Source organism: Oratosquilla oratoria, chromosome 3 (assembly GCF_046742065.1).
Source record: "Oratosquilla oratoria isolate Oo_2021 chromosome 3, ASM4674206v1, whole genome shotgun sequence".
NCBI classification, from domain to species: Eukaryota; Metazoa; Arthropoda; class Malacostraca; order Stomatopoda; family Squillidae; genus Oratosquilla; species Oratosquilla oratoria.
Genome location: NC_134779.1, coordinates 52,858,908 through 52,871,407, shown reverse-complemented (window position 1 = coordinate 52,871,407; position 12,500 = coordinate 52,858,908). Strand labels below are relative to the sequence as shown.

The following is a 12,500-nucleotide window of genomic DNA, read 5'->3' as shown; positions in this document are numbered from 1 at the left end:
TCTCAATGTGATGTCCATTGATGATTTTATTCTGGTTCCCGTCACGTGATTTTATTCAGGGTGGGGCCTTCAGGGGGCACCATGGCATCTCTGGGGAGTGGGGGAGGGGGGGAGTCTTGGGGGAATGGGGGAGGAGTGTGGGGAATCTGTGAACTCGGAGGTGGGGAGAATTGGTGAGGGGAATACAGTGATGTGGTGTGGAATTTGAGGGAGGATACAGATGGGTGGAATTTGGGCAGGATACAGAGAGGGGGCTGGGGAGTTTGGGGGGGTAAGGGTACATGGGAGGGGAAATGTCATCCGGGCTTTGGGGAGAATAGGGATCCGGGGAGGGGTGGGGAGGGGGAGGGAAGCAGGGGGAGGAAAGGAAAGGAAAGGGAGGAAGGGGAGAGGAAATAATGACGGCCTAAAGCAGCCATGACGTAGAATTAGGCCCTATTCACACTAGCGGTTTCAGCCCGCGGCGGTTAATGTTGGCGTTCACACACAAACGTTATTTTTTTTTTTTTTTTTTTTTTTTTTTTTTTTTTACCGTGACTATGTGGTACCGCCGAGGCTTCCACGCGTTTCTAAACCTTAAGGTAGGCGGAGCCCATTCACCCAAATGGCTCTTTGTCTACGAACCGAGGCAGTTGCAGGTAACACAAAGTCCCAAGTTTTGAAATTCACTCGGATAGTGACATTATTGTTATATTTTATCTTTTTATATTTTTATTATTTCTTTTTATTATTATTTAGCCTCCTGTCGGTCTTCATGTATTGTTATTGGGAAGAGTTCGAAGAGGAGGAAAGAGAGAGAGAGAGAGAGAGAGAGAGCAAGAAGGGAAAGAGAGAGAGAGAGGGGGAGATAACAAGAAGGGAGAGAGCAAGAAGGGAGAAAGAGAGAGAGAGAGAGAGAGAGAGAGCAAGAAAGGAGAGAGAGAGAGCAAGAAGGGAGAGAGAGAGAGAGAGAGCAAAAAGGAGAGAGAGAGAGGGGGAGATAACAAGAAGGGAGAGAGAGAGAGCAAGAAGGGAGAGAGAGAGAGAGAAAGAAAGAGAGATAGAGAGAGAGAAGAGAGAGAGAGAGAGAGAGCAAGAAGGAGAGAGATAACAAGGGAGAGAGAGAGAGAGAGAGAAGAAGAACTAACTCTTGGTACAAGGTAGGGGGTTTGGTAAAAAAGGGGGAGAGTAACCGGGGGGGGGGGTGGAGGATAAACCAAGACATATAAACTCCTTAAATCAACAGGCGACGAATATCTTAAGAAATAAACCCTCCGAACGTCTCCCAAGGCTTCTTCACCTGTGCAAGTCTCTTCCAGTCAGGAAGGTCTTCATCAGGTCACCGTCAGGTCTCTGTCAGGTCTTAATTGCCGACGCTGAGGGAGTTCCAGAGTGTCAGCTGTCAGCTAATGGCTGATAATGTGTCACAATTATTTTAGATATATTGGCCTGGGTGAGGAAACTTGACCCAGGAGGGGGAGTGGGAGTTGAGGGGGAGTGGGAAAGCGGTGGGGGAGTCGAGATGGGATTGGGTTGATCGTCGGTATAAATTAGCACTAGCGATTCTATCCTCGGGGGGATGGTAGAGGAATGGAAGGAAGGAGAAAGAATGGAAATAAAATAGAAGTTCAAAATAGGATCCAATCTCTCTCTCTATCTCTCTTTCTCTCTCTCTCTCTCTCTCTCTCTCTCTCTCTCTTTCTCTCTCTCTCTCTTTCTTTCTCTCTCTCTCTCTCTCTCTCTCTCTCTCTCTCTCTTTTAAGTGGAGAGAGGGATTCCTCTTGATGTTCGACCATGGTTTCCCTCCTCGTCCACATCCTCGTCCTACCCGTCCTCCTCCTCCTCCTCCTCCTCCTCCTCCTCCTCCTCCTCCTTCTCGTCCTCTTCCTCCTCTTCCTCAACGTCCTCGTCCTCCTCCTCCTCCTCCTCCTCCTCCTTCTCGTCCTCTTCCTCCTCTTCCTCAACGTCCTCGTCCTCCTCTTCCTCCTCCTCCTCGTCCTCTTCTACTCCTCCTCGTCCTCCTCCTCCTCCTCCACCTCCTTGTCCTCCGCGAAGGGGAGGTTACCCAGTGTCAGGAAAGGTCAACACCGGCGTGGAGGGGAAGAAGAAAAGGAGGAAGAGGAGGAGTAAAGTAGACGGAGGAAGAGGACATGGGGAGGAGGTGGAGGAGGAGACGTTAGGAAGGAGGTAATGGAAAAGAGAAGGAAGAAGGAGAGGAAAGGGCGAAGAGGAAGGAGGAGGAGGAGGAAGAGAGAAACGAGAGAGATCATGAGAAAGATAATCAAGAGAGAGATTGTGAGAGAGAAAGCAAGAGAAAGAGCAATAGAGAGAGAGAAAGAGAGCAAGGAAAATGGAGAAAACGTGAGAAACAGGAGGATAAAGAGAGAGAGAAAGAGAGTAAAAGAGGACTAGCGAATGACCCCAGCAGGTGTGGGAGTCCTCGAGGTCGTCGAGGGAAGCGAGGTCGTCGAGGGAAGCGAGCGTCTGTCTGGGCAAGACCTCGAGGAAGAAGAAGGATTCGAACGACGGACCCGCGCGGACACCAGAACGGATGGATATAGCCTCCTGGGACGTAATTAGCCGACCACTCTGTGTGTATGTTCGTGTGTGCACGCATGTATACGTGTGTGTCTATATGTGTGTGTGTGTGCACGTTTGCGTGTGTACGTTTGTGTGTGTATGTATGCATGTGTGTGTGTGTGTGTGTGTGTGCGTGTGTGTATATGTTAGTGTGAGTGTGTAACTGTGTGTGTGTGCGTGTGCATGTGTGTGTATATGATAGTGTGAATGTGTGACTGTGTGTGCTTATGCATATGTGTAAATGCATATGTATGTGTTCGTTTGTGTGTGTGTATGTGCGTTTGTGTGTGTGTGTGTGTGTGCGTAACTATGTATACGTGTGTTTACATTTATGCGCTTTTGTGTGTGAGTGTGTACGTGTGTGTATGTACATTTGACGCCTGTGTTTACGTATGTGTATACGGTTATATGCGATTGTGTGCGTGTGTGTGCGTGTATGCGCGTCACTACTGACGGGACCAACCCGCATGGACGACCTCGTTTCATCTGAATAAAATCGTCTCTGGCTAAGCCGAACAAACTATGTGAATGTTGCCATTCAGTATGTACAAATCGAATATCCTAATCAGGTGAAGAGGGATTGGTCTGCGATTCGTTTAAGATATGGAATTGGGTCGCTTTGTTCTGATGCCCCCCCAGTCAGTTCTCGTCTCATCTCAAATCTAATGTTGGGTTACTTTTTCTATTATATGAAGTTCATGAACATTGAAGCCTAAACTATTCTATTATACTCGTATATATGAATGTGTGTGTGTAATTCATCATAGTCTTGGATCACGTGTTGGACTCGTGATCGACAGCTATTACCCTCCCGGAAGAGAGGTCATATATGAACCATCTGCGGGTAATGCTGCGACCTTACACGCGCACACACACCCAATTCTCCGCCCTCGAGAGTTGGAGTAACGACTCGCAGCGTAGCGATACTGAAATTATTTTAGTCATGGGCGGGATTTGAACGCGGACCGCCGTAGTGGTGGCTGCAAATGCTACCACTGTATGTGTTCGTGTGTATTGAGAAATTCGTGGCTTAAGGTACAAAAGTTTATTTCATGATAAATTGATATATTTATTTTTCAGTGTAATCCCTTTGCAAGCTTACACACTTATTCCAACGGTCGTTGAGCTTACGGATTCCCTCTTCGTAGAAGTTTGAGTCTTGTTCCTCCAAATAAATCTCTACGTCATCAACGACATCATTATCCGTGGCGAAATGTTGACCGATGAGCTCTTTTTTCGTCTTGGGAAATGAATAGTAGTCTCAGGGAGTTAGATCGGGTGAATAGGGCGGACGTTCAACTAGCTGGAAGCCTCAATCATGTATGACAGCAAGAGCCACGGCGGATGTGTATGCTGGCGCATTGTCCTGATGAAAAGCACCCCTAATGACAGCTTCCCACGCCGTTTTTTTTTCTTAATTTTCTCTCGCAGTTGCCTTGTTAAGTTGACATAGTATGGTCCAGTAATAGATTGACCCTTTGTCAGATAATCCACCAATAGCAGCCCCTCACGATCACAGAAACGGAAGCCAGTACCTTCCCTGCAGAGATCACCAACTTGGCCGTCTTTGGAGTTGAAGATCCATGATGCCTCTATTGTTTTGATTGTTTTTTAGACTCAGGCTGTAAAAGGTGAAATCAAGTCTCATCCATATTCACAAATCGCCGGATAATTTTTTGTGGATCAGCATAAAAAATGGCAAGATCGTTCTTTGACATGTTGCATCGTAGCTCTGTAGCTTTCTTGGAGAGCGCCAAATCACGTATCAAGTCATTCAAATCCTCTTGCTTGAAACAGTGAGGAGCTAATGACTGTTTAGCATCTGATGATGAATCTGCAGACTCTGAATCCATTCCGTGGACGTCCATATCAGGTATATAATTTTCATCATTGGGGGAAGCACATTCACTGAAAATCGCATCAGGTTGAGACTCAGAATGAGGTACCGGCCGGATCGCCGAGGGGATGTTGGGGTAGTCGATTTTTTGCCGATTTTCCTTGCCAATCAGCTTTAGTATTCCCCAGACAGAAATAACAGTCGGATACATGATCCTTTGGCTCTCACCACACCATGGGGATTCCAAAAGAATACCCATTTCTCTTGCCTTTCGTCCATTCACGAAGATGTTCCACACAATTATGGCAAACAGCATGTGGATGGGGCCCACTTCTTATCTTGATCGCCGAGAACAGTGGTTCCCAATTGGTGTGCCGCGGCACCAAAGAGTGCCGCCGTGAGATCAACCCAGGGGGTGCCGCCAAAATTGAGGTCAAAAATAATTTTCGTATTACCGACTCTATCATCCATTTTTCCTCATTAAAGCAGCATCAGTGTAAAGATGAGTATTTTCATATTATCCAGGGACAAAATTTTGTTACACTGATGCTGAATCAACAAAATACTGACAAACTAGAATTTAGATTTTCTAGTAAGGGTGCCGGGGACTTCTGAAAGGCTTGTCAAGGGCGCTTCAAGCCAGAAAAGGTGAGGAGCCACTGGTCAAGAGGAACATCAAAATATGCCTCATAAGTGCGAATCACAAAGTTTGATATATTGCGCCTTTGACGAACTAACATGTAATAGCCACATATATAACAGAAGATATCTGTATCATTAACGCAATTTCCCCTTGAATACATCACTCTAACATGAGGCCTGAAAAAGGAAACAGTAATGTCAATATTTTGCACAATAACACTTGTTACTATCTTACTACTATGTGCTGTGAAGTATTTGCTTTCTACAAGCACCCTCTCTGTCTATCCGTAGAGCAGTTTTCGGGGAAACGAGAACATAGAAATTACAGAACAACTATAGCATGTAGGTAAATGGATTATATATTTGAAATCAGCAAAAAAAAAAAAAAAATGACTTAAAATTGGCAGATAAATCTAAGTCACCAGAAAATGTGACTAAAATTGTTCCCTGAGATCTAAAACAAAAAATATTACGTTGAAGGCTTGAACATCCTTATACCGACTTATGAAAGATGAGATTTTGTGTGAAAAAAGCTACAAGTCTGTATCTCGTGTCCTTCTACCATGGGCTATGATTCTTTTATTAAACCTCTAGTGTGTATATATATATATATGTATATATATATGTATATGTATATATATGTATATGTATATACTTATATATATGTATATACGTATATATATGTATATATGTATATATATATTATATATGTATATATATATGTATATATATCTACGTTAGCCTTAGGAAGGAGATGGTTAATCGAGAGCCTTAACTGAGTTAATTAACCTTAACCGAAATGGCCTTGACTGCGATAGCTTTAACCCGGTCAAGACTCGTTCCTTCCTTCAGGTGAATGAAACCGTCTGGCGTTGACCAGAAGAAACACTTTAAAGTTCGCCACCATTGCAATGATTGTGAGTGATGCAATCTCCATTCATGAGGAATCATTGATTGGTTGCAAAAAATCGAATTTAGATTCCATTTTCTATTTCGCGCCGTTTTGATGGTCGAGCACTGATTGCGGGTTGGTCACCTTTGATGCACCGTTTAACATGCTTACATGCATGCATACATACATACGTACATATATACGTACACACATATATAAATGCATACATACATGAATAGTTACATATGTATAGTACACACATACATGCGTACACACATAAATGCATACATATACCTTACGTTCATACATATAAATACACACACACATGCATAGACACATATACACATACATACGTACATACGTATATATATATATATACACACACAAATATACCTACCTACCTACACGCATACATCATACAAATGTACGCACATATATACAAATATACATACATACTCATACATGAATACACACATACATAAATGCATATATACACTCATGCACATACACACACACATATACACATACACACACACACATACACACACACATACACACATACATTCACGCACACACACACACACATGCACACACACACATATACACACATTCATTCACGCACACATATACACACATTCATTCACGCACAAACGCACACACACATAAACATTCATTCACGCGCACTCACACGCGATCACACACATACACACACACACACACACACACACACACACACACACACACACACACACACACACACACACACACACACACACACACACACACACACACACACACACACAGATATTAATTTGCTTTCATGTTCAGATACGAGTGTACATTGGCAGTAATGAGTAATCGGATTCCGGCCCTATTTATGCGAAAACGGAGCATTTATTAATAAAACTGTGTATATAATCTATCTGATAGGTCTTTCATCCCACAGTCGGGTCCGGCCATCACAGGGTCAGAAATGATTTATTTCCACTAAATTATCTGTCAACATAGGGAACACGATGACGAGAGAGAGAGGAAGTGAGAGAGAGAGAGAGAGAGAGAGAGAGAGAGAGAGGAAGTGAGGAAGAGGGAAGAGTAGTGGGGTAGAAACATGAAGATTATTTAGAGAGAGGGAGAGAGAGAGAGAGAAAGAGAGAGAGAGAGAGAGAGAGGAAGTGAGGAAGAGGGAAGAGTAGTGGGGTAGAAACATGAAGATTATTTAGAGAGAGGGAGAGAGAGAGAGAGAGTTGTGGTAAGAACGTAGATATTATTTAAAGAGAGAGAGAGAGAACGAATTAGGGTAAAAACGTACAGATTATTTAGAGAGAAAGAGAGAGCTTGGGTGTGAACATAAAGCTTATTTAAAGAGAGAGGGAGAGAGAGAGATGAAGCTGGGGTAGTAAAGTAGAAATTGTTTAGAAAAAGAGAGAGATGGGGTAGGAAAGTAAACAATTGCTTGAAATGAGAAAGAGAGGGAAAGAGAGAGTGCGGTAGGAACGTGAAATATTTTTTGAAAAAGAGAGAGAGGAAGATAATCATTTACCAGTAATAACCAGCGTTTCTATCCGCGGGGAATGTTCACTTTTGCAGCGCAGTCAACAAGAGAAGAGAGGCCTACTCTACTCTTTACTGTGCTTACATAGTAGAAAGAGAGAAAGAGAGAGCTGGAGTAGGAACGTAAAAAAAATAGAGAGAAAAAGAGAGAATGTCAGTAATAACCACCGCTTCTGTTTCTAAAATCATAGAGATGGTGTGGGAGAGATTAAAGAAGTGTAACAGATAGAGAGAGAGAGAGAGAGAAGGGGGGGAGAGAAGAGAGAGAAAAGGGGAAGGAAAGAGGAAGGGAGGGAGAGAGAGAGAGAAGGGGAGAGAAAGAGAGAGAGAGAAGGGGGGAGGGAAGAGAGAAAGAGAGAGAGGTGGAGGGAAGAGAGAGAAAAGGGGAGAGATAGAGAGAGGGAGAAGGGGACGGGAAGAGAGAGAAGGGGAGAGGAAGAGAGAGAGAAGGAGAGGGAGAAAGAAAGAGGGGGAGGGGAAGAGAGAAGGAGAGAGAGAGAGAAAGAAAGATAAGAGAATGGGAGGGGAAGTGGAAAGGAGAGAGGGGGAGAGAGAGAGGAGGGGAAAGGGACCCCACAAAGAAAGCGACATGATGAAGCCGAGTTCGAACCACCCACTCTTTAGCGAATGGGGCTTCAGCCTAGCCCTGTTAGAATCCCGTAACTCTTCTTATTCTGGCTTCTGTCGCCAGGCGATTCCATTCAGTAAAGAGGTCAAAGGTCATGTCACCGAAGGATTTTATTTATTATTATTTTTTTTTTTAAGGCTATCAACCCATAAGGGTGTCATTAAGCCTGGTTTGAAATTGTTCAGTCTACTTTTTTTTGTGACAAGACGCGGGCTTCGCCCTCCCCGGCTTTGCTGGGGGCTTGACTGCGCAAACAGCGGCCTACGGCCGCAGCGCTCCGCGCTCTAATCCCACGATAGGGATCCCGTGCTGGGGTTCCGCCATAGGCCGAGGCCGAAAACCAAGGGACATTTACTTCTAGTCAGTTCAAGGGAACATGGCGACCACTGAGGACTTGCGACCACTGAGGACTTGCGACTACTGAGGACTTGCGACCACTGAGGACTTGCGACCACTGAGGACTTGCGACCACTGAGGACTTGCGACCTTTGAGGACTTGTTACCTTGAGGACTTGTTACCTTGGAGGATTTGTTACCTTGGAGGACTTGTTACCTTGGAGGACTTATTACCTTGGAGGACTTATTACCTTGGAGGACTTATTACCTAGGAGGACTTACACTCTCTGGAAAGACGCAGAGTGCGGGGTGATCTAATAGAAGTGTTCAAGTGGATCAAAGGCTATAACAAGGGTGAAGCAAACAAGGTCCTCATAATAAAACAGCAGGGCAGGACTCGCAGTAATGGGTATAAACTGGACAAATTTAGATTTAAAAAGGAAATAGGCAAGAATTGGTTTACTAATAGGGTGGTCGATGAATGGAATAAACTTAGTAACCATGTAGTAAGCGCTGAAACTATCAGTTATTTTAAAAAAACGATTAGACAACTTTATGGATGGAGGAGCTGCCTTGTATGGACTTATGGCCTTGTAGGCCTTGCATTACTTGCAGGACTTATGTTCTTTATGATTTATTACCCTTGGAGGATTTACAACCTCGTAGGACTTGCAACTTCAGAGGACTTGCACCCTCGGAGGACTTACGACCTCGGAGGACTTGCAGCCTCGAAGGGCTTACAACTTCGGAGGACTTGCACCCTCGGAGGACTTGCACCCTCGGAGGACTTGCACCCTGGGAGGACTTGCACCCTGGGAGGACTTGCACCCTCGGAGGATTTGCACCCTGGGAGGACTTGCACCCTCGGAGAACTTACAGCCTCGAAAGGCTTACTGCCTCGCAGAACTTACGACCTCGGAGGACTTACAGACCCCCCTCTCCAAGACATGTAACATTTTAAAAAAGTGTCACCTTTGAAAGGGTTTGATTTTTATTACTAGTAGATACCAACGTAAGAATCTTAAGCTGGTATTCTTAAAAAATATTCTTTCCTTATATACAGTAAATCTTTCCCTTCCAAATATTTATAAAAGGTTTTATGAGGAAAGAATTTAAGAATACCGCCGATAATGTGTTCCTCATATACTTAATTGTTCCTTATTTTTCCTCAAAATAGTTAATATTCATGTACCATGTTCCATGTTTTTATTACCTTACTGTCTTTTCATAATCTCTCTTTGTTATTACCATCTCCTTACTCTCTTCTTTTTATATTACATTTTCATTCGTTCTCAATATCTATTATTAAGCAATAAATTTATTGACATATACTGGTGGTATCCACCCATGGCACCAACATTGTCAACGCGGAGAGAAAGTGAGATCTTCCTTGTATATAAGTTCCCACAGGCCTTTCTGTCCACAATTCCTTTGGAAAAGGCATACTTGCGAAACTAATCAGGAATAAACTAAGAATTAGACTTCTGTGTTTCCTAATCCCACTTACGTCATATATATATATATATATATATATATATATATATATATATATATATATAATATATGTTCGGGTGTTCGGGGGTGTGTGTGTGTGTGTGTGTGCATGTTTGTGTGTGTATATATGCATACATGCATATATATATATATATATATATATATATATATATATATATATATTCATATATATATGCATATATATATGCATATATATATGTATATATATATATATGTATATATATATATATATGTATATTATGTATATGGACATATATACATGTGTGTGTGTTTGTGTGTGACACGGCTCATGGAGTGCAGACAAAATCTGTGACGATGGCAGGCGCCCTGGATGCGGAGGTGGGCACCCGAGGGTCCTGTGGCCAAGCCGTGGCAGAATTCTTTCAAGAGGACCAAGTGCGTACTTCGAGAGAGAAAAAGCGACTTCGGAACGACGACGAAGAAAATGCGACCCAGGAGAACAACCAAAGGAATCATCAGAATTCTTGGACTTTCTTCTTCAAAGGAATCGACTTCGGAGGCCTACATGGAGCGACGAGGACGGCGTTGGATTTTGGCCCTTCTGGTCCTCAGGGCGGAGCTGGCGGAGCCCCACGAGTCCGGGTGTCTCGTGATGAGATGTGCCCCGGCCCTTGGTGCTGCTGCCCACAAGCTCCTTGCGTCCCCTTCGTCCCTTACTGAGGAACCTATGCATCTCTTCTTACTACTTCTGTCTATTTCTCACTTTCTTCTTCCTTTCTCTTGCTTTGCTGTATTTCTTCTCTTTCTTTTTTTCTTAATCTTTGTCTATCAAATATTTCCCCTCAGCTGAATAAAATCACCTGGAGACAGTAAATGTTTTAGAAAAAATTATGAAATAATTTTATTATTCTGCGTTTTTTTTTTATTCCCAATTTGTTCTTTTTTAATTATGAAAAATCCAGAATCGTTCGCATATGATTAAATTTTGTGTAGCACGGTTGTGCTATCATAATTAACATCATCATCATTATCATCATCACTGTCATCATCACCGTCATCATCATCACCATTCTCATCATCACCATCATCATCATCATCACCACCGTCATCATCATCATCATCATCATTATTTTTGTTAATATTACTATTACCATTTTTATCAATATTATCATCATATTAACCATTATCATTACTATTGCCATCATTACTATTGTTACCTCTGACAAGGAGGTAAAGTCATCGGTATTGTATTTTAGTAAACACTCACGCAGAAAGTTCTGAAAGGATTTCCATGACATTTTTGGTGGAATCGTAAGGTCCATTTAAACACATCACATTTCGGTGATGATTCGGATAGAAACGCTGGTTACTCGCCTATAGACCCACTACTGGGTAATTCTGCCAAATTCGATTAAGGTTACTCACGGCCATGTGACGTCATGAATGAGTCACATGGCCCAAGTGTGACGTCATCACCAGTCCTAAAATGAAACCAACAAATCGAAATTAACTCGAAAGGGAGGTCAGCCTCGTCAAGGAGGACCTTACCTTTCGAGGAGGACCATTGGCGGTACTTAGAATAAAGAAATATAATTCGAGTTATACTCTAAAGTGGAATTAAAACTTCAAGGAGGACCTCACCTTTCGAGGAGGACCTTTGGCGCCCGGTAGAACAAAGACATACAAATCTAATTATACTCCAAATAAGAATTAAAATTTCAAGGATGACCTCACCTTTCGAGGTGGACCTTTGGCGCCCGGTAGAACAAAGACATACAAATCTAATTATACTCCAAATAAGAATTAAAATTTCAAGGATGACCTCACCTTTCGAGGTGGACCTCACGCTTCGAGGTGGACCTCACCCTTTGAGGTGGACCTTACCTGCCGTGTCTTCGTCTTGATCTTCCCCCGGAGGACGGTAGGCCTTGTTGAGCCTGACGGTGCAAAGGGTGGTGAGATCGCTGCACGTACTCGTGTCCACGGACGAGTGGGACTCGAGTCGGTCGATGGTGTAGCGGAGGGCCGGGACGACTGGCGGAGAGAGGCGGACGTCGTCGTCTGCGGGAGGAGGAGGAAGAGGTCGAGGGTCAAGTGTCAAGTGGGACTTGTGGAGGTAATGTACCACGTGTTTAGAGGTGACCGGGAAGTTTAGTTACACGATCAAATGGTTTCAAACCCGGTTTGTCGTCAAACATGTTTGACCAACATATTTGACAACCAAATACCCCATTCACACGGTCAAATGTCACTTCAAACTCTTGTTTGACAAACCGTTTGATCGAGAGAATGGCTCTTCATGTACACGGGGATAAAAGCGTTAGTAATAAGCCACTGTATTTGATGTGTTTATGTTAATGAGCTTGTATAAGTGGCGGTGGCGGCACACTTAGCATTTCTCGCTAGCATGCTTTTTGCTTTTGCTACTTTGTTTGAGTAGAAACAACTTTGGTTACGATATATATATATATATATATATATATATATATATATATGTATATATGTATATACATATGTATGTATATATATATATATATATTCTCTCAACTCACAAATCACTGACATGTACACAATTCCTA

General features: G+C 43.1%; 1 protein-coding gene across 3 annotated transcripts in view; it reads right to left on the bottom strand.

Annotated features, from left to right (window-relative positions):
• The window catches only part of LOC143022595 (cGMP-specific 3',5'-cyclic phosphodiesterase-like), a 347,172-nt gene that overhangs the window by 115,764 nt on the left and 218,908 nt on the right, over positions 1–12,500 (bottom strand). For all 3 annotated transcript variants that reach the window (XR_012966102.1, XM_076180898.1, XM_076180894.1), the window contains exon 6: positions 11,806–11,982. Coding sequence is in view for 2 of the 3 variants with exons in the window: in XM_076180898.1 (XP_076037013.1) it covers positions 11,806–11,982 (177 nt within the window). In the remaining variant the exon portion in view is untranslated. The remainder of the gene's footprint in view (positions 1–11,805; positions 11,983–12,500) is intronic.